This window comes from Natator depressus, chromosome 6, assembly GCF_965152275.1.
Source record: "Natator depressus isolate rNatDep1 chromosome 6, rNatDep2.hap1, whole genome shotgun sequence".
Lineage (NCBI taxonomy): Eukaryota > Metazoa > Chordata > Testudines > Cheloniidae > Natator > Natator depressus.
This window is the reverse complement of record NC_134239.1, coordinates 66132086-66159967: the sequence shown is the minus strand read 5'-3', so window position 1 is coordinate 66159967 and position 27882 is coordinate 66132086. Positions and strand designations below refer to the sequence as shown.

The 27882-nt window shown below is 39.3% G+C and overlaps 1 protein-coding gene across 3 annotated transcripts in view; it reads right to left on the bottom strand.

Moving 5' to 3' along the window:
* SIPA1L1 (signal induced proliferation associated 1 like 1) overlaps positions 1-27882 on the bottom strand; it is a 161934-nt gene that overhangs the window by 20009 nt on the left and 114043 nt on the right. For 2 of the 3 annotated variants that reach the window (XM_074955583.1, XM_074955584.1), the window contains 5 exons: positions 16162-16311; positions 12679-12732; positions 9836-9960; positions 3200-3318; positions 1425-1870 (listed from right to left, as the gene is read on the bottom strand). In XM_074955583.1, the coding sequence (XP_074811684.1) occupies positions 1425-1870; positions 3200-3318; positions 9836-9960; positions 12679-12732; positions 16162-16311 (894 nt within the window). The remainder of the gene's footprint in view (positions 1-1424; positions 1871-3199; positions 3319-9835; positions 9961-12678; positions 12733-16161; positions 16312-27882) is intronic. The other variant, XM_074955585.1, reaches the window with a different exon arrangement.

Sequence of the window (27882 nt, the reverse complement as noted above, 5' to 3'; positions counted from 1 at the left end):
ACTGTTAAGAATATCTTCACAGTGTAGCTTTTAGTACTTACTGTAACCCAGGGATTTACCATGGCCCTTTTTCTCCTTTCTGAAAAATTTATTCTAAACAAAAATGTTGCTGGCAACTTTCCAGCATTGTCTTAAAATAAAAGTTATATATGTCAGGTAAAAAAATCAGTGTAAAGAGATGCTTAACATAAGGAGGCACTTAATGCCTACAATGCCCCTAGAACACAGACAGAATAGTATGGAACCCCATTAATAAAATCCCAAACTCAAATTACCATGACACTGAGTGCAAGGAAATCATTCACTGCATTACAGACTCTGTGGCAACCCCAACTTCCAGCTACAGTATCAGAAGCTGTTAAACTGGATGGTAAATCTCCAGCTTTGCCTCATCTCATTTCTCCTGTAACAGAACTGTCAGACTGAAGAACTGTTAGCATCATATTTTCTACCCTCCAGCCTACTAGATATCTTAGCTGTCTCTTAAAAATACAAAGAAATTAATACAAATAATAATAAATGCAACTGCCTGCCTAAAACCAGGAAGGAAAAAAAAAAAAAAGAAATGCTTTCCCTTGCAGATTTAGGTTTTTTGCTTAGTACTATAGCACAGATGCACTTTTCTTCTTACAATGATTAATAACATTTTAAAAATAATTATATTTAGTATTTTGGGAATTAAGCTAGAAGATCTGAATTTTTTTTCACCTCTAATTTTTATGATTCATTTGTAAATGAGGGCCTTTCATCTAAGGAGCTCAAAGCACTTTACAAAGATGTTCATTATCTTCATTTTACAAATGGAGAAACTGAGACAAAAAGGTAAAGCGCCTGTCCTATGTCACACACACAGTCAGTAGCAGAGTGGGTACTAAGAATCAAGGTCTCCTCATTTCCTTGTCCCTTACTGCATATATTAGATGGCACTACCTCCCAAGTTTCTAAACAAAAAGATTGGGGGGCGTGGACAGAGGAAGCAAATGTATAGCTATATTTTCCTGTATGAAACAACCACCACTTGAAAAAAAAGAAACAAAAATTCCAAAATCAAATGGGCATTGTTAAATTTATTTATCCCCTTGTTGACAATGATTTGAAAAGCAATGCTTGCACGATGTTCCCTATAATACACCTATCATACTAAAAATCTTACATCATGTGTAACAGTGGTAGAGTGGAGCATGTTCCTGCTATCACAAATATTCACACACTCCTTAGACTGACTGGACTCACCAGTGGGAGATACAAATACCACATGCAGTGTCCACTGTCAAACACCTTACACAGTGGGATCTTTCAAACCTCTGGGTTAGCCAAAACAGGCACACAATTTTCCCTTAACACTCACTTCTCATCTCCGATATGTTAAAGAGAGAGAAAGTGAAGGTGGAAGGGGCATCAGTCATGACTTGAGAGAAAATTACCTTGTGTGGGAAACGGCATCACTAAGACTATAAGCACTGTTCTCTCTTGTTAAAGGATTGGAGGCTGGTTGACTCTTGGTGTGAATATCCAGGCTTAGTGAAGACTCCGTCTTCCGGTCTACAACATGGCTTTCTTTTTCTAAAGTCCTGTCTGCGATGGAGACTACTTCACTGGAACTATGCCACAGTGGTGTCACTTTCTCCTTTGCAAGCCCTGATCGAGGAGACGTTGCTGAAGTTCCCAGAGAAGCTGTGCTGCCATGGCTGGGGCCGTAGGAGGTGGTATCTATGCCACTATCAGCTGAAGTCCCTTGAAGGTAGTTGTAGCTGTTCAGCTCTGACTCAGTGCGATCGCCACTGTCATACCATTTCTCATCACTATGGGCACTGGAGGCATTGCTGGAGAGAGTATTGCTGCTGGAGTGGCTGGAGTAGTGGCTGTCAGACTACAAAAAATGTTCATGACTTTAATTCAGAATGATCACAATGAAGACAAGACAAAGAAGGCACAACTGCACTATGGAACCTCTACTTTTACACGTCTGAGGGGACTTAGAAAGTCTAAAATTCGCAGACATAACTCAGGCCATCAGTTAATGCCCATTTTAAAAGCTTGGTATGACTTTGGGCGGTCATGTCTTAATTTATCAGAGGAAGTCTAATTTGCCCCACAATATTTTTACACCATTTACTTTAAAATTTAGTCACCTGTACTAAGCCCGCTCACAAGTAAAAATGACCATTCACGTTTAAACTTGTGATATTCAATCGCAACTGCATAACCATAGAAAAGTGCCCAATTCTTCAACAGTGCTTATAATTAAAGACAGCACAGATGCTAATTTTAAGGTGGTTAGAACACGAGAATCCATCAATCCACAACTGAAGCATGTGTTATTTTAATAATCTGATTACTTACCCAAAAGTTTGAGAAAGGACAGAATGGGCATCTCTGGCTACTCAGATCCCCCTTTACTAGGAAGCTCACTGCTTCCTCAGCAGCAATCTCCTTTGCAAATAAACACTGAAATGAATTACTGGGAATGCTGCATGCTTCACAAACAGATGTATGTATGACAAGCTCCAAAGGGTGTTCCTACCCAGTTCTACAGGGTCAGAAGGATGTAGTTTTCTATTCAGCGATTGAACATGTATATAAAGGTAAGAAAAACTCCTTCAGGCAGGACTCCAGCAGCTATTATGGAAGAACCTTTCCAACTAAGGAAAAAGTTATGATCACATTTAAAGGAAATAAATGAGAGAGACTAGATAAAGAAAGAAAAATGAAAACAAAAACAAGTGTAGAGGCAAGAGAAATGCTATTTATATTTATATTTCAATGTATGTGTATTGACTGCTGCGCCAAGCTTCTAAACACTGCCATATGAAGCATTTTTGATAAACTGCCCAAGTCTTGCATCTGTGGCCTGGGACTAGCTATGGGGATTTACAAAGGATACTTCCTTTGGGAATAATCAGAGTTCCCACAAATACTCCACTTATCACCAGGCACCAGACCAAAAACCTACTGTTCAATTGGCAGTAAAATGTTTCTGCTAAGAAATTTGCTATTAAAGCCGTGCTTAGCTTCTGGAATACTGAAAAGGCAGCTGATCTGCTTTGCTGACTCCTCTATATTCTAACAGAGAAGTATGGTTTTTTGCTGATTTTATAACTATGTTTTTGAAAGATACTTTGCCTTTGAACGGCACCCAGACCTTTTGGGCAGAAACAGAGTCAAACATTTAAAAATAATTTTTAATAAGTTAACTTACATGACCCTGCTTATTTGGAGACAAGTGAACGACAGGATCCTGCCTCATCAGTCTTCCACTGGGGCTGTCTCTGAAGGATGGCAGTACTTTTGATACAGCTGGGAGATGGCATGTGGGTTCTGCAACACAGCAAGCAACATTACACTTACACAGTATATGCACTGTAGGGGCATGTGAGGCAAATTAAGAAAACTTGAAATCTGATGTTACAGTTTGATTTTCCCCACTGCTGTCATTAACCAAAACCTTTGGACAGTCAGTCATAAATTTATTTCAAAATACAGAATGTATGGTGTACAAACCGCTTGTAAAACAAGTGCCAAATCCACACCTGTAGTAAATCAGTACAGCTCCACTGAAGTCAATGGAGCCATGAATATTTACATCAGGTGAGGACTGTGCCTCAAGTGTCCAAGAGGATGGGGCCAGGATATTAAACCAGGTGCTGGCATATCGTAAAAATGAATGTCTCTTTGTTCACATGGCCAGAGGAGAATAAATTAGAAAGCTTGAGGTCCATCCCTGTTTAGTTGTACTGTCAGCAAGGCAGAACAGACAAGTTACAGTGATCACTTAACTATACACATTTATTTCCCCTTTGAACTTCAACCATATCTTATAGAAGTACCCCAAGTATTTCTCATCAAACCATCGAAAACAAACAGATATTTTTAAAAGAATCTATTGTCTAGTCCTAAATAGCAATATCATCTGGCATACTATTTCCATGCCACTCAATGGTTTTGACTGTACTCCATGAAAATCCGGTTACTGACCTGTAGCGTAACTTGTTTTTCAAGATGTGGGTGCATATGTGTATTCCACTCAGGTGCACCTGTGCCCAGCCCATCAAAGCAAGAGAACTTTGCTTAGTAGTACCCATCAGGGCAATGTTCATGCCCTCTGGTCCTCATAGCCCCTCCCATAGCTAAATAAGGGCAGCACTGCCCCAACCACCCTCAGTTCCTTTGCACCAGAATCCAAGACTAGGACAAAGGATGGGTCATGGAATACGTATCTGCACCCACATCTTGAAGAACAAGTTATAGTACAGGTAAGTAACCATTTTTTTCCCCAACTGGTTGCAGACACGTATTCCACTGCGATGATTCTCAAACAATACTGGTAGGAGATAGGGCTTGGAGTCTTCTTAAACAATGACTGCAGAACTGCCTTCCCAACTGACTTCCTTTCCCATCTGACCTAGATGCTGTGGTAATAACATAAGGTTTGGCAAAAGAATGTACAGAAAACCATGCAGCAGCTCTGCAAATGTCCAAGATTGAAATATCACTGAAAAATGCAATCGACGAGGCTTGAGCCCTTCTTGAATGATCCCGTAAAGACTGTAGGGGTATGGTCTGAGCTACTCCATAAGCTATGGTAATGCAGGAAGTTATCAATCTAGAAATCGTCTGCACAGATACTGGCCGACCTTTCATCTGATCCACACAAGAGACAAAGAGCTGAGGTGGTAATGAATAAAATGATTCAATTCTTTCCAGACAGAATGTCAGGCACTATCTCATATCTAACGTATGAAGCTGCTGTTCATCTGCATTCGAGTGTGTATTAGGAAAGAATACAGGTAAGTAAATAGCATGGTTAAGGTGAAACTGCAAAACTATTTTGGACAAAAACTTTGGATGTGGCCTCAAGGACACTTTGTCTCTGAAGTACTGTGTATATAGAGGCCATGCCGTAAGGGCTTGCAGTTTGCTTACTCTTTTTGCAGAAGATATAGAGACAAGAAGCATGATGCCAATAACCCAAATGGAGGACCCATGAGGGCGGCCAGTACAGTACAGAGGTCCCACAATGGGACTGTTTCCTTTACATGTGGAAACAGGTGGACAGTGCCTTTCAGAAATCTCACTACCATGAAGTTTGAGAAAACTGATCTCCCTTGGATTGGAGGATGGAACGCCAAGATCATTGCCAAGTGTCCCCTCAACAAGATAAGAGCCAGATCCGAGGACTTCAAATGTAATAAGTAATCCAAATCTCCTGAACACAAGTTAACATTCTCTTATTGACAAAACCGAAAAATGTTTTCACTTGGCCAAACAGGTAGTACTAGTAGATGATTAGAACTCTCCTAACTGCTTCTGAACATTGATCTTAATTCTCACCTAGCCATCCACGCTGTGAAGTGCAACACTGCTCAGTGCCAGATGTGCAACCTGGCCAGGGTGTTGAGTCACTAGGTTGGGAAGATAAACACGAGATCTGGGAGTTTGAACAGACAGACTTAGGTCAAAGAATGAACACTGTCTTGGCCAACCTGGTGCAATAAGAATCAATTTGGCATGGTACAACTTCAGCTTGAGGATACCCTGAGAGAAACCATAACATAGCCTGGAATTCTTAAAAAAATGTAACTTCTCATGTGTCTTTTCAGAAAACAAAGACTGTCCATCAAATGGTATGTCTTCTATGCTCTTTTTTATGTACACAGCAATGCCTGAGTTCTGCAGCCAAGAAGCCCTCTTCACTGAGACATGGCAGTATGCCACATTCCTCTTCGAAGAGGAGGAAGAGTCTCTTTGAGCCTGGGAGTGGCTCTGATTAGTTTTATGAGTTCTCTTCCTCAGGGGAGCAGATGAAGGGGACTGATCCCTTTTTCTCTGAGAAGAGTCTGAATCTGGTGGCCTATCCAGGGTCCACACCAGCTCTGAAGACTGATGGCCCTGGTGATCTGCAGAGGGCCCCAGGGCTAAATCTGGCTTCATGGCTTGTTCCAGGAGGTGCTGTTTTAAACACAAGTCCAAGGCAACTTGAGTGCTTTTCTTAAAGGAATAGCAAATGGAGCACTCTTTATTGTCTCTCTCTCCTAAAACACAACAAACAACATGTATGGGGATTGTTATTTGGAAATGCCACCCCACAAAAAGGATGGAGCTTAAATCCTGGTGAGGGCATACCACCATATAACACTATAAACAGAACTAATTCCTAAACTGATTACAAGGGTACTGCTAATTAACAATTTACAGACAATCACACTGTTGTTGTCAGAAACTGACAGGTAAAATCCACATGGCAAGCTCCAACTCAAGCCACAGGCAGTGAGAAGGAACTGAGGGGGGTCAGAATAGCGTCACCCTGATATAGGCATGGAAGAGGCTATGAGGGCCACAGGGCGCAAGTGCTGCCCCAACAGGGACTGGTAAGCAAAATTTCTGGCTTCAGTGCATTGGGCGCATACACTCTTGAGTGGAATACAGTTCTGCAATGATGTGAAGGAACAGCATATATTTGGCCTTGTCTACATGAGAAAGTTGTACCAATTTAACTAAAACAATTTAGAAATGGAATTAATTAAATGTGGGCAATCACCTTGTGCGGACACTCGTACTTGGTTTAAGTGTGCCTTATATCAATTTAAGGTAAGTGGATAAGGAGGTGTTTGAATAAAAAAAAGTAGTTAATTCTTTTCTGAGAGGTCGCTATAGAATATAGAGGTCTTGCATGGAAAGTTCCCCAGCAGTATATATTTGCTTTCAAAGAGCTAAAAGTGGATGGGTCTTGGTGACAGTTCTTCACATGGACCTTCTAGAGATACTGAATACTCTGCATTCTTAAAATGCAACATTTAAGAGAAATTTGTGCTTACAAAAACCAAGGAACTTAGAGTACTAGAGGGTCACACACTTCATAGTTTTTGTAGGCCATATTTGGGGTCAGGAAGGAATTTTCCTCCAGGGCAGATTGGAAGAGGCCCAGGAGGTTTTTCGCTTTCCTCTGTAGCATGGGGCACGGGTCACTTGCTGGAGGATTCTCTGCTCCTTGAAGTCTTTAAACCATGATTTGAGGACTTCAATAGCTCAGACATAGGTGAGAGGTTTTTCGCAGGAGTGGGTGGGTGAAATTCTGTGGCCTGCGTTGTGCAGGAGGTCAGACTAGATGATCATAATGGTCCCTTCTGACCTTAGTATCTATGAATCTAGGCTGAGTTTATCGCACTTCCCAGGGGCTCCTTGAATCCCTCCTCACGAGCTCCCTACATTCCACCCTCCTATCCCGCACTGTCTCAGGGATTCCCTTGAAATGTCACCCATTCTCCCCTGCTGCCAACGGTTCTGTGTGACCCCCACCATTATCTCTCCTCCCATACCAAGGTTCCCAATTTTCCCCCACCATGCTGGCAACTCGTGTGCACCCCGTTCCCACTTCCCCCACAGCCTCCATTTTCCCCACGGCTGTGTGCGCTCCCCATTTCCCACTTACCCCATTCCAAGGGCTCTGTGTACTGCCCTTCCCGCACAGCTGTGTCTCCTCCTTCCCCCACACTAGGTTCTTTCAACCTTTTCTTCCACCAGGAGTTCTGTGTGCCCCCCTTCCTCCATTTCAGGGTCCCCTATTCTTCCCCATGGCAGTGGCTCTGTGTTTGCCCCCATTCCCTTCATCTCTTCTCCCTGAAGGCGAGTCTGTCTGCTCCCCATTTACCCTTCCCCCATACTAGGTTGCATCCCCATTCCCACTTCCTTCCATGCTCATCATTCCCCCTTCCTCCTATGCCAAAGGCCCTACCTGTCCCTCATTCCCACCTTCCCCCCATGCCAGGGGCTGTTTTCCCTCTTCCCCACATACCATGGTCCCCAAACTCTGCCACCACTAATTTTTCCCCAAATCAATAGTGTTTTGGTTACTGATGGCTAGAACATTCCCTGAAAATTTGGAATTGATTGAATGCAGCATTCAGAAGTTATCATGTTACCTTCCTACCCACAGACAAACAGTAATTGCATCAAGTGTAGCATAAGGCGTTTGCAAGCTTGGTCAACCAGTTGAAACTGGGCAAAGTACAGATGAGAGCTATCCAAACTTCCTCAATATAGCTACTCTCTCAACCTTTATCTAGAGCATTATTATCATTCTAGCCCTAATGAGTCCTCTTCTGGTAAAAGTGACAAAATGGTGATTAGGTGCAATGGACAAAAATTCTTTAAAGTCTAGGGTGAGGCAGAAACAGCTTTGTGTGAATCTACCATGCCTTATGTCCTACCTATTTACAAACCCTAATATTGCCTTCTTAAAGCTAAAGAATTCTACTTATTTTGTGGTGAACCAAACTGCTACATAGACTCATCAGAACTGCCATTACAGCTTCTAGACAGAGAGGCAGCTTACAGTCAGAACTGTCTGAATGCAGGACACTACTCAAGAGAGATACTGAGAAATAGCCCTGTATCCTCTTGGTTTGCTTTTGATGAATCTTGGAACCACCTTTCCCACCAGAAACACAATTTTTACAGCTCCTTTCACTTTCTTTAAGCCAATACTGTAGTATCTAACATTCCACAGCAGAACTTGCTGGCAGCTCTATCCAATGCCAGCACCAATACACAGCGGAGAAGCTGCAGAAGTAATGCTGAACAAGAGATCAGTTTTACATGTGTGGTTACCATCACAACAATATGAAAACATATGCAATTGAAAATCATTCTGTCAAAATGAGAACAACAGATGAGTATAATCACAGGTTTTCCATGTTAAAAGGAGAAAGGAGGAGGGGATGACAGATGTCTTCAGTAATAAGGCACAGCTCACTGAGGCTCTGAAGTTACTCGAACAAAGTATGTGTTCAGAACCTGAGAATCACATTGCACTTCCCAAATGCCTGCTGCATTCACTGGATCCTTTATTCTGTGTTCAAGACTAGCACATTTATATAGGAATAATAGTGAACTACAATGCAGTAAGAAGGTCTGATGTGCAGACAAGATTGGGAAAGATATGGACTTCCAAGAATAGCTTCAATTCCTTGGTCCTAAAATGTCCTGAACTCCTACTAACCTATAACAGAGGAATTTAAAAAAATAGCAACCTTGACCAAACTAGTCATATTGCAACAATGCAACTGGTTGGCTATTGTAGGGCAAAACTTGTATCAGTGTCAGACTCTCATTGGTATCAACTGGTGTCAAGATGTCACCTTAGTGCACAATAGCGATATATAAAGAAGGAAAAGGTCTATGTACTGATACTCCAAATGAGGGCTTAACAATGCAAATCTTCAGTACCCAGCTGTTTTATGTAGTTAATATATTTCTTCAGCTGACAACTTAATTGCAAAATGCAAAGAAAATGTATACACTGGTGGAAGGCAATTCTAATCAAGCTAAAGATTTATTTCACTATTTAAACTTAAATTGCATTTTTTCCATTTTGCACATGGGATTTTTATAGCTTCAATGATCAGTCAATTTGCATTTATATAGCACCATTTGAAAGGGAACATTACAAACACTTAAGATAAACTAAGCGAAAATTAAACTAAGCCAAACCACTGGGGAGAATAGGTGAGGTCAAACAAGCCTTCAACAACAAGACAAACTAATAACCATGTCTATCCAACCACTTCTTAAGGACAGGGTGTTCCAGAGAGTGGGAGAATTATGGAAAGTTTAGCCTCAGAATAACTTCAGTTCTTCCTCAGGTGATACTCAGAGGTCTCAAAGACACAGACAGAAGTATATCTAAAATCTAATAATTCATTCTAATCAATGAGAGTAACATTCACAAAGAGAAAATACAGTGGTTTAGAAGCTTCTCCCACTGCATGGAGAAATATATTACCAAAGTCACCTTGTGGTTAACACCATTTGCTTACTGCAGAACTTAATTACCTACCCATCTGGTCAGCAATACTATCCTCACTTCTCTGCCAGCTTGGGGTGGATTTGCCGCTGCTACCAGTATCTGTCTGCGTGTTCTGCCTGTCAATGGAGGCAGGGGATCTACGACTCATTCCGAACCTGTTGTAGTGTCCCCAAAACAAAGGTAGACAACAGTTTTAATTATGCTTAAATCCCATGTAGAAGAATAGCACTTACAGAAAAACGGTTATGATATCAAGTAACTTGACCCAGAAATCCAGAAACATAGCTGCTTGTGGGATTTATAATACTTTTCCTTTCAGTTGTTGGGGGTCACTTACCACCTCTTATTTATAAAATACACAGTATATATATTAAACCATTAATTTACTGAGCACCTCTGTTCAAGAACTGCTGGTTTCAGTTAAAAAAATTATTTAACCAAAAATGGGTCCTAACTGTGTACTAAATCACCAGTCAGCATGCTAAATCAGATGAACTTTTTCTGTTCTTAAAATATGCTAAATTATTTTGTTGCAAGATGTATTCTGGAAGGTTCAAAAAGTGTTAGTTGTTTTTACTAATGTAAACAGTAGGTTTACCTTCTTCAGTTGACTAGCATTGAGTTTTGAGCAGTGCTTACTTTGTGCCAGGTCTTGCCAAGGCTAAGCCCTGGCACCTCTAGGCTTGGCAGTTTATAGCCCCGGCACCTCTGGGCTTGCTGCATCAGTTATGAATGTAAAAAAATTGCTTGAGCCCCAGCACCTTTTTCATTACAAATTAAGCACTGGTTATGAGAGAACTATTTGTCACAAACAAGTGGCACCTGGGAAAAAGTTGAATGTTTATATCATAATTGAATTTGTTTTTTGCAATTTCCCATACCAATAGGCATCAACATGAGATTTTTAATTCTTCAGCCAAAAATGAGTGAAAAATTAGGGGGGGCAATCCGTTGTTTAACAATGATTGGTTTTCAGTGTTGCTGTAGTCATGTTGGTCCCAGGATATGAGAGAGACAAGGTTGGGGAGGCAATAGCTTTTACTGCACCAAGTTCTATTGGTAGAAGGTACACAGAGCTGAGGAAGATCTCTGTGCAGCTTGAAAGCTTGTACCTTCCACCAACAGAAGTTGGTCCAACACATGACTGGTTTGTCACATGACCAGTCATGAGGAAGCCCGATGGGCTAATGAAACCTCCAAAGGCCGAATTAGAATTCTTTTTTATTGAAGCACCAATTTCATATCAAAGCAGAACTTTTTAAAGGCTGATTTCATTCAATAAAGGTGTGATTTAAAGATTACAAGTTTTACTGAAAACCAGTGGAACTGTGGCCCCAACTCACTTAGACTCTTTTGAAAAATTAAGTATTTTAAAGGTGCTGAATCAGCAGTCCTAGACCATGAAGTGCTATCTAGCCACACAAATACAACATGGGGAGTGACCGCATGAATTTCCCTACACTGCCATTAAAGTGGGCTGTGAGGTTTTACAGACTTCATAGACTATTATATCCTTGGCTTATCTGCTGAGGTGACCATCATATCACTATGTGTCAACAGTAGTAGTGATTTCTGGGATGTGGGCATTTGTCCATTAATAACTAGATTGAAAGCACCAATGCATTCCACATGGGCCATGGCATAGCCATTACCTGGCAATTTATGGTGAATGACTGATTTGGGTTAGTTTTAAACTTGTGGCTTTGAGATGATGGATCAGCTTTGGCTGAGACAGATGAATATCTGAAGCCATTGTTTTTCCTTAATTTACACACACATTTTTGGGTGGGATTTTCAAAAGTGCCTAAGGGTATGTCTACACTGCAATAAACACCCACAGCTGGCCTATGTCAGCTGGCTCAGACTCGTGGGGTGCAGGCTGAAAAGCTATAAAACTGGACTGTAGATGTTTGGACTCAGGCTGCAGATTCCCAGAGCCCAGGCTCCAGCCCAAGTTGGAATAGCCACACTGCAATTTTATAGCTCTGCAGCCTAAGCCCCCTGAGCCCGAGTCAGCTGAGACAGGCCAGTTGCAGGTGTTTTACTGGAGTGTTGACATACTGTGACTGACTAAAGAGCACAGGCCTGATTGAAAGTCATATCATGATGAGATCTGTCAATCAAATTCATTAAGACACTGAATACAATGTATTCAAATTGTGGTGTGATATTTGTATATGTCTGCTCAATAAGCAAGTATCTGACAAGCAGAAATCCACAGCAAAAAACAACTCAAAAGCATATCAAGGTGGTACAGAAACAAGAGGTCATTAACAAAAGGCCAGGCATTCAGGATGTGGTACTAATCTGCATAGTAGCTGCAAGGAAAGTAGATAGCGAGGAGAGGAGTAAAGAGATCTTAAAAATGAACAGAGACAGGTGACTATGTTTCCCACTTAAATTCAATTGTAGTCAAGGACCATAGCAACCTTGACCTAAATTCTGGGGCAAGACCCTACGTATTCAAAGATACTCCAGTGGAGCAGATTGGAGATTCTGTAACAACTTCAGGAAAAATCACACACAAAAATTGAAGTTTCATTTAATTATAAATGAAAACGAAAAATAGTCATAGTATCTCCCCCATCTTATTTAAGATGACATTAAATTTTTTTCATGCTGCCCCAAAATTTTTCATTTTCAAATATGCTGCAGGATAATGTACTGAAAATGCATAACTAACACAGAAGCAAATGATTTTGGCAGTTAAGAGTGGACAGTTGGGGCTTTTGGCATCTGGAAAGATGTGAGGTGTGGAAGATAGTTAAAGTTTGTGTGATGAATCCATTAATGGGATGTTAAAATGATCAGCTGTGAAACAGTTAATTTGACATTGAAATTTGTATTATATTTCGAAATGAATAAAGGGATACTGTTCTGAGAGGTACTGGAGCAACTCCCATCTCCGAACTATCGTTTCAGGTTGTCTGCAGATTCAAGGAGACACAAGGTAATCATTTTACACTCCGCACATATTTGTAGGGTTCTATTAGCAACCAAGAGAACTAAAACCCTTTTTTATTTAAATGAAAGCCTAGATTCTGAAACACAGGCAAAGGATGGATTCTGGCAAATTCCACTGCTAAACAATTGTGGAATACACAGGATCCTCCTTTATCCATCAATATCTATAAATGTAACATGCTGTATGATTTTAATACTGCACTTTAAATATTAGATTCAGATCTTCTACTCAGGGTTAGACCATTACTTGAAGGATTTCATGAACATATCCAGAATTTAAAATAAAAAAATAAAAACAAAACCACACAAAACCACCATTAAAACAGATGAACAGCAACAGCAGATAAGGTTTGTACACTTCACAATAGTTCACATCATGGAATTTCCCCAGTTCCAACTACTTAACGTAACAGTTGAAATGAAAATAAACACATCCCGCCCTGCCAAACATAGGCCTCCCAGGTGACCTAATACTGAAATGGAAACCTGCCAACCAGTGGCGTGCCATCATATATTTAGTGAGGCATGCAACTGTACACTTGCATGCAAAATGGCATCCTCCGCACAGGATGACCTCACACGCACCAGAGGTGCAAGGTCATGCTGTGTGGAGGTCTCCACTCTGTCCTATAATTTCCTTCCCTTCCCTTCAACATCCCATAAACTTTAAGGGATATACAGAATTTAACCTCGTAATCCAAGAGATAATGGGAACTGTCTAAATTAAAAACATTGTGAAAGACTTTCAAACTAGTATTACTATATTAACAAACTACATTAGAGTTTTATATTTTTTTTAACAAACTGCTCACTTCCCTAAACATTAGCTAAGTGACTATTGAAACATTGGTAACATCTGTCCATACTACCAAATATAAAAAAGGAGTAATTAGAAATTAGTATTTAAAAGAGAAGGTCAAGATCTAAACATTCATTTATCAAATTGTGCAGCATCAGTATTTTATTCTTCACATAATGTTCTCCTAATTAACATCCTTGATATCAATATTCATCATCAAGTGCAATGTAATATACTTTGCTTACTTTATGGTGTATTTTTATCAAAGAGGACATCAGAGATCCATGAAAATACTGTTGGTTAATCTCGATGAGGTCTAATAATTCCCCTACTAATTAAGATGCAAGAAACTTGTTTCTTTCTTTATTTTTATTAACTAGGCCATTTAAAACTTACTAATTAAACTAGGAAATAATTAGTGCTGGTTGTAGTGGTATCTTTTATGCCATTTACATTATAAAAGTTGTTACAGGCCTCATGAAAACAGCAGAAATGCATCTTTATTTCCCAAAGGAACACAGGAAAATAGTTTATTTCATACAGCCAGAAAAAGAAAAACATTCATTCATTGTTTTATACTCCTTTTTTACATTCTATTAACATTCATACATATACATAAAAACCATACAATACAAACAGAAGTGCACATGGAACATATCTATAATATATGCAGCAAGCCCCATCTGGATACTGCTGAAGTGAAGAATGAGGCTTTTGCCATTGTTTTTAATGGGTGAATGATCAGGACCAATAATATAGTAGGATCACCAGTTACTGTTACAATAAAAATTGCTGGATAAAGTTTCCATCCTACTCTCTATTTTCAATTACTCGTATTCTGAAACTTTCATCTTTCAGGCTGAAATTTGTCACGGTTTGTCTTTATACCGAGAGGTGAATTTTTGGACAGCTTTAGCAAGTATGGTTCAGCCATTTACGAGCATGAAAACAATGGGGAGGAGACAGAGCGGCATGGTATTTTTCCCATCATAAAAAAAAAAATCTTGCTAGTTTTTCTAAAGTTTCTACAGCCACGTCAACATGCCCTTAAAGGTAAATTTGCCAAAGAAATCGCCTGTTTTGAGGATCAGTGCCACTTCTCGTTATCATTGTGCCTTTCAGTATTCCAATGAACTGGAATAACTGGTTTGATTTGACAGAATTATTAATCTTTTAAAACAGTGAATTTAGTATGCAAGTGTGGTTTTGTTTTCTGAACTTGTAAAATGCTCAGCAAAGAAGGAAGGATCCACTATAGGTGTGTGCATGACTAACTTGTACAGTGAAATGGGCTAAGGAAGGACTCCTGTGCACTTTGGGATGATTTGGGACAACACTTAGGCACATGCATAAATCAATCCTTATTCAGAACAGTACTTAATCTGTCCTGAATAGGGATGCTTTTCTGAATCTGGGCCTTTGTGTTGGTGTGCAGGAGGGAACCTGCTCTGCAACAGGGGAAGGCACACAGCACTTAACATTTACAGCGGAAGGTATCTTTCCTGCAAACTTCCTAATCTGTGCTGGACCAAGACCACCTCAAAGGCACCTCGGGAGCTCTGAGCAAGAGAAAGCACTTGACACCTTGCTAAGCTCCATGCTTCCATGCTGCACAGGACAGAGGCTCCTGTCTGCAGACTTCCCTAACATGCATAGGACAGGGTGTTATACTAGTGTCTAGCTAGGTAGTTTCAGACAATGGAATTTACATCACTACTGCCATTTTTGTAATACAGGAGCAGAGATTTCAACTTTATAAGCACCAACATGGAGAAGATTACACACTGACTGTCAAACTACCTAAGGAGACTCCAGAGAGAAGCTTCACAGTGTGAACTATTAAGCCGTTTTTCTCCCTTCCTCGTCTCTGTAAGGGATATTCTTAGGCACATAGTTATATTGTTGCCAATTATTTTTCTTTCCCTACTTAAAAATGTTTACTTCATTTTTTCTTTTCAGTGTTCTCTGAAAAGGATACATATTTAATTTCTTCCTCCATGAGTTTTCCCCAAATGTGAATAGTGGGTCATTCCAAGGAGTTTCATGATTTCAATAAAGTTGGAGGAGACAGGCAGAAATCAGAGAAGCTTTTAATATGTGAAATAAATGATATTTTGAACAGTCCCTATAAGTGACTTGATATCCTTATGTCTAAACTATACAAATCTTAGATGAATGTATCACTTTCTTGCTTGCAAAAGCAGTGCAGGCTGCAAAGTCAAAAGCCTAAGAATTCAGTCTGAGTATTGTGCATTATTGATACCATTTAAGAAGCGGAAGCTGTGAGGTGAAGTGAAGAAGTCTGCAACATGAAACCGATGTATTTAATGAAGACTCAAATACTTCAAGGTCTCTGCAGATGTTAGCCTGAGTATTGTCAGAGAGAGAAAAATGAGAGGACTCTTCAACCTCACTTTTTTTTCAAAAGCGAGGCAAGGAAAGAAAAACTGTTCTAGAAACTGCATGTAAAGAATAGTTTGTAAACCAGCAGAGTAAGCACAGCTCATATATATTTTATAACTCTAGCCACCAAATGGAAGAGGGAAACCTCAACCAAACAGCACCTAAAAAAAAAAAAAAACCTGGTGCCTACCCTTCTGGCATAGATTTTTGTTTGTAGGTTCCCCCACCAGAGCCAGTCTCACTCGAGGACAATAGGTTGCTGGGGGAGTTGCGACACTGCTGTGATCTTGCTAAGGCAATGGATGAAACTGTGACATAGACATCAGAACCAGGAGACAACCTGTTGAAAGCAAACAAACAAACAAACCAACCCAGTTAAAGTCAATAAATCACAGTGCAGGGCATAATGGGCAATATGCACAAATTGCCACATCAGCAGTAAGCATGGCTTCATGGAGATAGTAAAATTGAAGCCATTTGGAGGGCCATACATATTTTCCCTTATTACTCTATTCCCTGTGGGAATAGTGGGAAAACAGACTTGGAAAAACAACTTTAGAAAAACATGCCAGTTTCCAAAGACTGCCAGAAATAAACTTGTTGAATTGTTTTTGTAGTTTGCTAGTCAGGAATACTGAAACAGAACATACTTCATCCACATACCATATAACTGATTTATTTTTACATTTCAGAACAAGCTTTTGTGTGGAATTTTAACAAAATGCAGTACTTACAAATACCAACTCTTTAAGCATATAAAGCTTGTCTCTTTGCTACCATTGTTTTGTTAATTAAAATACTAGGATTCTAGACTTGGTTAACGTTATTTATAAATGAAAAATGGGGATGTTCATCATTCCTAAATACACAGAATTGTTCGGCTAACACCTTAAAACTTTGCTGGTAACTACATACGTGTGTCACATGGACCTACCTCCTAACAATACAGCAACAGTATATCATAAATGGTTAGCGTTCCAACATTCACATCTGGACAAAAAGTTGAACAGGGGTATCCTTACTTTGTCCAGCAAGGGTATCTGTCCTGCAATTGAGGTTTTGGGTCATCTTTTGGTTCCTGTATATTCTGCCTCCAAAGCATACTGTTTTAATGATTCTACATATTTTTGCTCTACTTGTGACTGAAGTCAATGCGAATCTTTCCAGTGACTTAAAATGACTTTGGATCAGGCCCTCAGTCAACAACAAATTATATTTTAAACAAATTGCTTAACAAATTGTAACTGCAAAAAAGTGCAACACATTGAAGCTTAAGACCTTTCAGTCATCTTACATGTGAAAAAACCAAGACAGATGGACTTCCATAAAACATGGTTTACCTGTCTCAGCACAGGACTTGGATCCAGGAACTTCCAAGACATTAAGCAAGCCACTTAATTGACATGCCTCAGTTTCCCATTTATAAGATGGGGGATAATATTTACTTAGCTTTCTCAATAGGATATTGTGGGAATCAATTATGAAAAGTTTGCAACTACTTTGAAGATGAAAAGACTTATGGTTCTGATTGCTGAGAGAAATATTTGTTGAAAAATTTTAAGAACTAGGCATTATGATGATTTTCTATTTATTTGGTATTTTCCCTCCCACCCTTTTGCTTGAACAAAGAGAAAAAAAGGTTGTTTTTTTGGGGGGGGGGGGGGGGGGAGAGAGAAAAATAAAGACTGACCCTCTAAATTCAGTTTGCATAAATGAGATTCAAGAACATTTCTACCCAGCCAAAAAGGCAGTGGTTTAAATCCTACTCATTTGAAGCACAGCACCAAACCCAATAATGCATCTTTAGTCTACTGACCTAAATTTAACAACTCACATTTATCGGTGTAAGCAAAAATTCTGAACTTTTGATTGCAAAGAAAACAAAAACAGTTCAATAGATGGAAATTTAGGGAGAGATGAGCCAAGGAGATTAATAGCAATTTCTAATTTTTCTAAAGGCATTCTTATACAGAAAAAAGAAAAAGGCCAGCCAAGAAAAATACTTGCTTTCAAATAAGATTCACACACTTGCACATATATACACATGTAGATCCACTAACACTTACCTAGCAATATATAAATCACATTTTGTTAAACTATGACCTTCTCTCATATGATGGTTGATTAGAATTTATGGTAACGGAACAATAACGCTTCTATAGTTTTGTGTAAAATGTTCCTGCAATGGAATAGCTTGCATTTTCAATTTCAGTTTCAGGTATGGTTTTCCTCATTTCCTGTGCCTTTCCAAAAATGACAGTATTGTTCTGAGGTGATACAAAGACTTACACAACCACAACAGAGCTATAATTCCTCCACAAACCTGGAACACTTGTAGTGAGAGCAAAACAAATGATTATAGACTTGGTCTGAACAGCAGAATGAACAGCCCCACATGGAGGTTAATCTGTTATTTACAGCAGCACTGGATTTCAATTAGTACTAGCTACCATCTAACTAAAGAAAATTTTGAATAGGGAAAGTTTTATTTTACTGTAAACACCATACATAAGCCATGAGAAAACTAATTTGTAGGGTAAATTAGTTGGACAAGATAATTAATATCTTCTAGTGGCATGACACATCTGTTAACTTATTTGTGATTTCCTTCTGTGACATCCTGGCACCTCAATATTCACCATTATCGTGCAATTAGGATATGTTTTGTACAAAGTATGCTTTGTGAGGTACCATTCTAAAAGTCCTGATCTGCAAGACAGTAATATCTCGTTGGATTGTATGTGCTACCACCATATGTGATGTTATGAAGTCTGGCTATGTATGTGCTACTGAAACATGCTGTGAGGTTACAAACACCCACAAGCAGCCTTTCAGGTACAACAGTAAAAAGGCCAAACAATGTTAATGGTGTACTGGGGAAATGCACACAAGCACAAGGATTACCAGGAACTGTGTACAATAGAAACCTCTCTGAGATCGCACTACACAATGGGAACTGTTTGACCCAGGTCAAAGCAAAAGAGCTTTCCAGCAAGTGGGAAGAAGATATACAAGGGGGACAATGACATCATGATGGCACCTCACTCTCCTTACAACACCACATCTGGAAACACCTCAGAGGCAAGGACTGAACTATGGGAAGTGATGGTCCAGGCTAGAGGGATTCTTAGATTGTGTATGAAAACCTGGAAAACCCAAGCTGCAAAGCCTAGGCAGCTTGTGCCTTAAGAATCTGCCAGCCTGTTTATCACTCAGGGTGAGAAATTTGCTAATTCATATCCTACCTATCTAGTCTGTTAAACTCAGTTTGCGATTTTGTTTATTTACTAAGGTAATTTCCTTTTGATCTGTTTGCTGTCATGTATAACAACTTAAAATCTATCCTTTTGTAGTTAATAAATTTGCTTTTGTTTTAACTAAAACCAATGTGTGGAAATTATAATTTAGAGCAGAAAGCTGTTGCATATCTCTCTCCACATTGAGGGAGTGAGTGAATTTTATGAGCTTATGCTGCACAGCTTCCTGTGCAGCGCAAGACAGTATACGTTCGGGTTTACACTCGAGGGGAGTGCGTGCCTCAGCAACTGGGAGATGCCTTAGCTGAGCCTTCCCATGCAGAGCTGATTGCAGCATCTGTGTAAAGCTGCAGCTGGGTGTGTCCCTATCTGTGTGTATACTGGTGAAAGAGCAAGCTTGGAGAGCTTGGCAACTTATCACAACACCACAGTGTGAAAGGGAGTCCAGGCTAGTGGATCTGACTGGCTCAGTGGTACCCCAGTTTCAAGTGGCACCTCCAGGGGAACCTGTTACACCTTCTATTTTTAATTTTTTAAAATTATTCATTTCAGAAGATTGTTTTGAGAAGAGCTCTCTAAACACTTACGGTGACTTAATAGTCAGAATAAAATCAAGGCGGTATTGCTGAGATATGAAAGGACTCAAACACACCATAATTATAGATTAAATAGTGATAACATTATTCATTTTTAAATTGTTCAAAGAGTTATTGTCACTAGAGATGTAACCTAAAAATGGATAACATCACATTTATATTTGGTTCCTGAAAAAATTAGAAAGATTCCTCAATAAAGAAATCCCTTTCAACCAATGGCCTATAATTTGAAAAAGGGCAGCAACCTCGTCAAAACGTGCAACCATCAAAAGAATCACTCAAGAGATATTTCAATGGTACCTCACACCACACGAAAATATGCATAGGGCCAGGATCACGGAATTCACTAGTTAGCACTTATTCATGCAAGTTGCCCCCTTTAAATAAGTGGAATTACTTATGTAAGTAATACTCATGTAAGTAAGGGTTCCACAATCAAGCCTATGAATAAGCCAAATTTACCACTGACAAACAGATGCAACTCCATTCAAGCTCATTTATGCTACTTAGTGAATTTAGACCTAACAGCTCTAGTCCAAGCTGGAAGAACGGGTTGAGGTTGGACAAGGAGGGAAAAGGCCCATATATCTCCACATTCACATTGGGAGGTGGGAGGGGCGGGGAAAGCTGGGTGGATAAAAATCAATGATTTTTTAAATTAAAAAAAAAAAAAGGATTTTTTAAAAATTTAAATCAGATTTTTTTGATAAAATGCTTTTTGAGGACAAAATCTATGTAAAGAAGTTTTAATTAAGATACATTATAGCTCAAAGATATCTCATCATGGAATAGGGATTATAAATTCTAATTCTAAAGTATGAGACAATATATTCATGCAATGTTTAAGAAAAGTTTTGTAAATGAGTTCCAATAATTCATGGATTAGGGGCCCAATCTTATGGGGTTCCAGGGGCTTCTGTATAGATTATTTAGGTTAATCTTTCTATCTACCCAATGGGACTCAGTGCTCAGTCTAGAAGATACCATGAAAAATGCTTAGTTTTGCAGTTCACAAACTGTGGATTTGTCTCTCCAGAGATAACACGCTTGTTAACAGCAAAAACGGTTTTAAATAATATAAAATATAATATAATATAATATAATAGAGGTGAGAAATAACAGACCTCAACCCTATTGCCCCTCTGCAAATTTGTGTACACAGAGTCAATCCCTTACCTCTCTCTAAAAGTGCAAAGTTTCAAAAAGTTCAATGAATAAAAGATTGCTGGGGGGTGGAATAGACCTGGACAAGAAGAAGAAGTCTGGAAATAAATGTGAGAAGGGAGGGACAGGCAGTAGAAACAAAAGTGAAACTGTTTGAGCAGCATATTCCAGAAGTCTTGAGGTCTTTCTGAGTATAGCCTTCATTGATTTGAGATCTACCATACCACCCTCTCACTAGAAGGGAAAGCTTGGTCACAAACAATGCTGCAGATGTATCCAAGATGAGAAGAAATTTAGAAGAGAGTCCCAAGCTAATAACATACAGTTGTAGTGCTCATTTGATGCACCTCCTAGCCAAAGACTTCAGTGTTCCAGAAATGAAGGCTAATGTTGTTGAAATTGCAAAATACTTCCGTAACAACCACTTTGCAGCAGCTGCTCTGAAAAAAGTGGGAGGAACCAAGCTAACTCTCCCAGAAGACGTGTGATGGAACTCCATAGTGGACTGTGTTGAGCACTATATCAAGTACTGGCCTAATCCGATGACAGTTTATGAACAAAATCATGAAAAAATAGATGGGACCGTGACAGCCAAAGTTCTCAATGTTGGGCTTAAGAGAAATGTTGCACACACGTTGAGTACTCCGAAACCTATTTCTGTAGCCTTGAACAACATGTAGGGAAATAGCAGTTTTATTGCTGGTGCTGTTGAAATTTGGAAGAAACTGAGTGAGATCTCAAAGAGAGAAATATGCAATGACAGAGTTAAATGGCAAGCATTAAAAAAATGACTGGGACAAGCACCATCTCCAGCTCATTTTCTTGCAAATATTCTCAATACTTGGTACCAGGGTCAAACCTTGACTGCTGAAGAAGAGGAGTTGGTATGACATGGACATCCAGCAATCATCCCTCCATAATGCCAACTATAATAAACTTCAGAGCTAAGGTTGAACCATTCAAGCAATATGTTTGCTGATGATATTTTAAAAAAAGCACACCAGTGAACTGGTGGAAGTCACGCAAGCACTTGGATTCAGAGACTGTTGAAGTGATAATCTCACTTTTAACAGCAGTAGCTTCTTCTGCTGGTGTAAAAAGAATATTTTCTTCTTTTGGACTAATTCATTCCAAATTGAGAAATCTTTTGGGACCCGAAAAAGCAGGAAAGCTTGTTTTTCTTTTCCAGATTATGAACAAATGGGAAAATGAAGGTGAAGACAACTGAGTTAGCTACAGAAGCCAATATTTTAAGTTTCTCATGTTGACCTGGCTGACAGTCAATTACATTTTTTAATTTAACTATTTTAGTTAAACAATTTTAAAACAAACAAACCTGATTTTAAAAAACGTGAATGTTTAAATTCAAAAATTCATATTCTTGTTTTGTTAAATATTATATGTTTGCTGTTGAAGAAAAAAAATCCAGAATACATAACATTGTTGTTTTAGTTAAATAAAACAATTTAAATGTCTGTCTGGTGACGTTCTCCCCCTAATACAGCATGGCAAGAAAATCCTCCAAATATTAATGATTAACCTGTTGAACTGGAGATATTTCACCTCCCAATGACTTCATAAATATCTGCTTCAATTACCTTTGGTAAATGAAATAACCAAACAATCATTCATTTTCTGATATAGCTGTAAAACTAATCTGAAAAGTTTTCAAAATAAATCACTGTTTAAAAATGTATAGTCTGTACCTTCTAAAAATGAAAACTACATCTATCTCTGAGTTGTGAAGAATATGTATTAAGGTTATAACAACCAACAAGAATGCACTTTTATGTAGAAATCCATGATTAAATCGAGTCTTCCTGACTAGTGATTAAAATCATGATTTAAATCAAATCCAGCCTGGGGAAAAGAGAGGGAGTGAGAGAGACAGTATAAATATGTATATACATGAAAGACACACACACACACACACACATATATATAAAATTTGGACTGAGATTTTAGAACTAATCTATAAAGGTCACAGGCACAAATTTACCACATAACCACCATTTGGTATTCTTTGGCTTTTCAATAAAAGGCAATCACTTGTCAGAAACAGAGTTAATTTTGCTTTAATAGGCTTCAGCTAGACACCCTTGGATACACAAGGGTCATAGAAATATTGCACGATATAAAGAAATCTCAGAAAAGAGTAATGGTTCCCATTCTCGAACAAAAGGACACTACAAAAGCAACCATACGGACTGACAAAGATAAATAATTATTTTATTTTAACTCTAGCTGCTTGTCTGGTTTTACAGATATTGGAGATGTCCCTCTTGATGAATTCACTGCCATGTATTTGCTATAATATCCCACTGTGTTTTCTATATACTAAAAAGGTTAATAATAGTGATCAGATACTCAATGCCATTTAATATGAACAACAAAGGGGAAACAACACAAACAAAAACCGGGAAATAATAGGTTAAAGAATATTTAGATAAGTTAGATGTATTCAAGTCGGCAGGGCCTAATGAAATTCATCGTAGGATACTTAAGAAACTAGCTGAAGCAATCTCAGACCCGTTAGAAATTATCTTCAAGAACTCATGGAGGCTGGGTGAGGCCCAGGAGAACTGAAGAAGGGCAAAACAGGGAACAAAGGTGCCCCTGGAATTGTAGACCAGTCAGCCTAACTTAAAGATCTGGAAAAAATACCAGAACAAATTATTAAATAATCAATTTCTGAGCACCTAGAGGACAAAAGGGTTATAAGGAATAGCAAGCATGGATATGTCAAGAACAAATCATGCCAAACCAACCTAATTTCCTTCTTTGACAGGTTTACTGGACTAGTGGATAGGGGGAAGCAGTAGACACAATATAACTTGACTTTAGCAAGGCTTTAGACACAGTCCAACATGACATTCGCATAAGCTACCTAAGGAAATGTGGTCTAGATGAAATTATGAAAGGTGGGTGGACAAATGGTTGAAAGCCAATACTCAGAGTAATTATCAGTGTCAACTGGGAGGACAATGTATCTAGTAGGGTCCTGCAGGGATCAGTCCTGGGTCCGGTACTATTTAGAACTTTCATTAATGACTTGATTATGGCTACACTTATAAAATTTGCAGATGACACCAGGCTGGGAGGGGTGGCAGGCACATTGAAGGGCAGAATTAGAATTCAAAACAACCTTGATAAACTGGAGAATTGGTCGAAATCAACATGATGAAATTCAATAAAGACAAGTGTGAAGTACTACACTTAGGAAGGAAAAATTAAATGCATAACTACAAAATGGGGAATAAGTGGCTAGGTGGCAGTCCACTGAAAAGGATCTGAGGGTTATACTGGATCACAAATTGAATATGAATATATGTGCATTTGCAAAAAAAAAAAGTGTCAGATGCAAGATACAGGAGGTAATTGTCCCACTCTAGTCAGCAATGGAGAGGCCTTATCTGGAGTAATACATCGAATTCTGGCACCTACATTCTAGGAAAGATGTGGGTAAACCAGAGAGGCCAGAAGAAAGCAACCAAAATAATAAAATGTTTAGGAAACCTGACCTATGAAGAAAGATTAAAAAACAGGGCATGTTTAGTCTTGAGAAAAGAAGATTGAGGGGGGAACCTGATAAGTCTTCAAATATATTAAAGGGTGTGAGAAAGAAGACTGGGATCAGTTGTTCTCCAAGTCCACTGAAAGTGGGACAAGAAGTAATGGCTTAAACTGCAAAAAAGGGAGATTTAGGACAAACTTTCTAACTTTAAGGCTGGTAAAGTACTGGAATAGGCTTCCAAGAGAGGTTGCGGAATCCCCATCTTTGTAGGTTTGCAAGAACATGTTGGGGATGGTCTAGGCTTACGTGGTCTTGCAAAAGCACAGGGGGTTGGTCTTGACCTCTCAAGGTCCCTTCCAGTCTTACATTTCAATGGTTCTGCACATCTGTGATGACTGATCTTCACAGTCATTTTTTGGAAAAGATTTACTCTTTTTTATTCTTGTCTTTTAAAAAAAACAACCGCATCCACCATGGTTTTATATTGCTTTATGGCTTAGCTGAGAGCTCAAAGCCACGTTTAAGCTCTTTTCTCCTACAGATGCAACAAGATGTTTGGAGAAAGAGGTGGTGATCAAAATTTCCCAAACAATCAAGGAAAATCTTTCAAGAGTTGTGATATACAAGGGAGATAGCGAGCTCTTATTTTACTGGGACTACCATCTAGCACTTATTCCCCATTTTGTAGTTATGCATTTGGTGTTTCCTTCCTAAATGTAGTACTTTGGACTTAGTCTTTATTGAATTTCATTTTGTTTTCTTATGGGGTTTAATCTGCCATTGTAGAAAATTCCAGTTGAGATTTCTGTCAGGAAGTTTATAGAATATTTCTCTCTCTTCCCCTACTCACGTTATTTATATTACGGTATGAGAGGATACATTAAGTTATATCATTTGTATACATTTATATATATTACACACACACACAAACCCTATTAAAAGAACATTCTTAAGGTTGCAAAGTCAAGCGCTCAATTGGTTAGTAATGGCCAGAATTAATAATGCCTTAATTCAGCACCCTTGTGTGTATACATTATGATACAGTTTTTACATACTATTTTTTCCACAGGACCCTGGCCTCATTCAGTGCACAGACCTGTTCTGGGGATGAATCAAGGTCATACAGTGAAGGAGAGTTGCTTCATTTGTTACAGAAGTTGGGAAGTGTGCAGTGAATGAAGCAGGGGACTGGAGGAAGAGAAAGGATGGTCTTATGGTTAAGGAAGTTCAATGTTATCCTGAAGAACTGGAGTCTCTCTTTGCCTCTGCCACAGAGTTCCTATGCAATCCTAGGCAAGTCACCTAAACCAGACTTTTCACAAGTTGTCAGCAATTGTGTGTTCCTCATTTTTTGGGGGCCCAGTATGAGACACCTGGGGGGTCTGATTTTCAGAAGTATTGAGAATTCACAACTGTAAACGAAGTCAATGGGAGCTGTTTTCAACAAAAGGGCAACAGAAGCAGGGGAGCAAGGGAGGGCTAGTGCTTCTGCAAGGAAAATATTGAGGGGTGGGGAGGGGAGCAGCATCTGGAGGAGGGGATACCGCAGCCTAGGTTGCACACAAGACTGGACTGGCCACCAGGGAGCAGGTAGGACTCTCTAGCTCCGCCTTCCAGCCACCACAAGTACCAGTAGAGACATTCTGGGGTAGGGGAAAAAGAATGAGACAGGACACCAATGCCCAGGCAAGGGGGCAGGGAGATGTTGGTGCACAGGGTGGCAGATGACAAGGGGGCAGGAAGGAGAAGCACAGGGCACCGGGCACCAGCCCTTGAGCTGTAGGAGCGGCAGTAGGAACTACGATGGCGCCCCACCCTAACCTGGAGCCAGCTCCCCTCTCTCCCCCTCCTATCCCTCCATACCCTCCATTCACGGGGAGCTTCTAACTCCCCACCCATCTGAACATATAAAGAACTACTCTGAAAAATCTGGCCTTGTGTGTCTCAAACTGAACACTCAGAATGAATGAATTCTTCTGACTTTAATCTCTCTCTGCCTCAGTTGTTAATCTGTAAAATAGAGTTAAATATATCCCCTCAACTCACAGGCGTATTGTGAAAATAAATTCATTAATGTCCATGAAGTGCTCAGTTACTATAGAGATCAGTGCTACAGAAAAGCCCATAAGGAAATTAATTACATTTTCAGAGCTGGATTCAAAAAGTGTGCAGTAAATAAGGTCTGGGGCCACACAATGGGGGAAAAAAAAAGAAAAGAAAAAAAAGAAAACAAAATCCTGAATAATTGCTCATTACGTGAATGCAATCCATTCCATGAACTGAATAAGGTAGGTGTCCTGTGAGGAAACTGTGAATAATTATAATTGAAGATTATAATACATATGCACAAGGAGGCTCAAAGAAGATTGCACAGGCAACATTAATTCTGGCATCTCCTGCCTTTTGAGTGCTTGACTTTGTAACCTTAGTAATGTTCTTCTTAGTGTAGTTTGTGTTTGTAGAATACATATATTATGTAAAATGTCAAGAACCATAACTGACAATCTTTAGACATCTGAGGCTGGAGTCTTGGATTGCAGGGTTTGAGCTCCAATTTTCCAGTGCTGAGTGAAGATGTTGGGCCTGATGCTACTACACAGCGAACATACTATCTAGGTACTGATGCAAGGCTTTACATTTTCTAATCCAAAACCCCTGTCAGTTAGGCAAAGTAAGAGTTGTACTCCAGATGGTGAAATCATAGAGAGGCCTATTCTTGTCTACACTAGGAAAAATAGAGCAACAGATGCTCTTGACTTGTGCTGAACACTATTCAACAGCAAGCACAGCCAAGGACAAACTGTATTCAAATACCATTACAACAACCTGTTTAGAAAAGGTTTTAACCATGGTTTCTGTTATGGTACTTAACACAGCATCATGACTACTTACTCAATAGGCTTGGCTACACTTTTTAACCAAACAAATTCCATTTAAAACTGAAATTTCCCACACTTTGCACACTAAAAGACGAGTATTTTTGCAAAGTCTGAGCAAACCCAACCTATGCACTAGAGCTGGCTGAAGTATTTTTTCCCAAAACTTTGATTTTTTAATGAAAAGTGGCTTTTTGACTAGGTGGAATTTTTTGAGAGAACATTTCTTTTCCATCAACACTTGATGGGTTTTGTGCGAAATCCTGAGGGAAAAAATGTGAATTTTTGTTCTTGATGAAAATGAAAAAATGTTCTTCCTTCAAATGCTGTTCTTTTCAGGAAAAAAATGCATTTTCAATGTATTCTTTCAGCTCCATTATAAGCATGTGTATTCTGAATTTCTGTATAACTATGGTGATCATATTTCCCAAAGGGAAAATGGGACACCACATGGGGCTAGTCTGGGGCCCACTCCCCCCCAACCAGGGCTGGCCTGCATCTCTT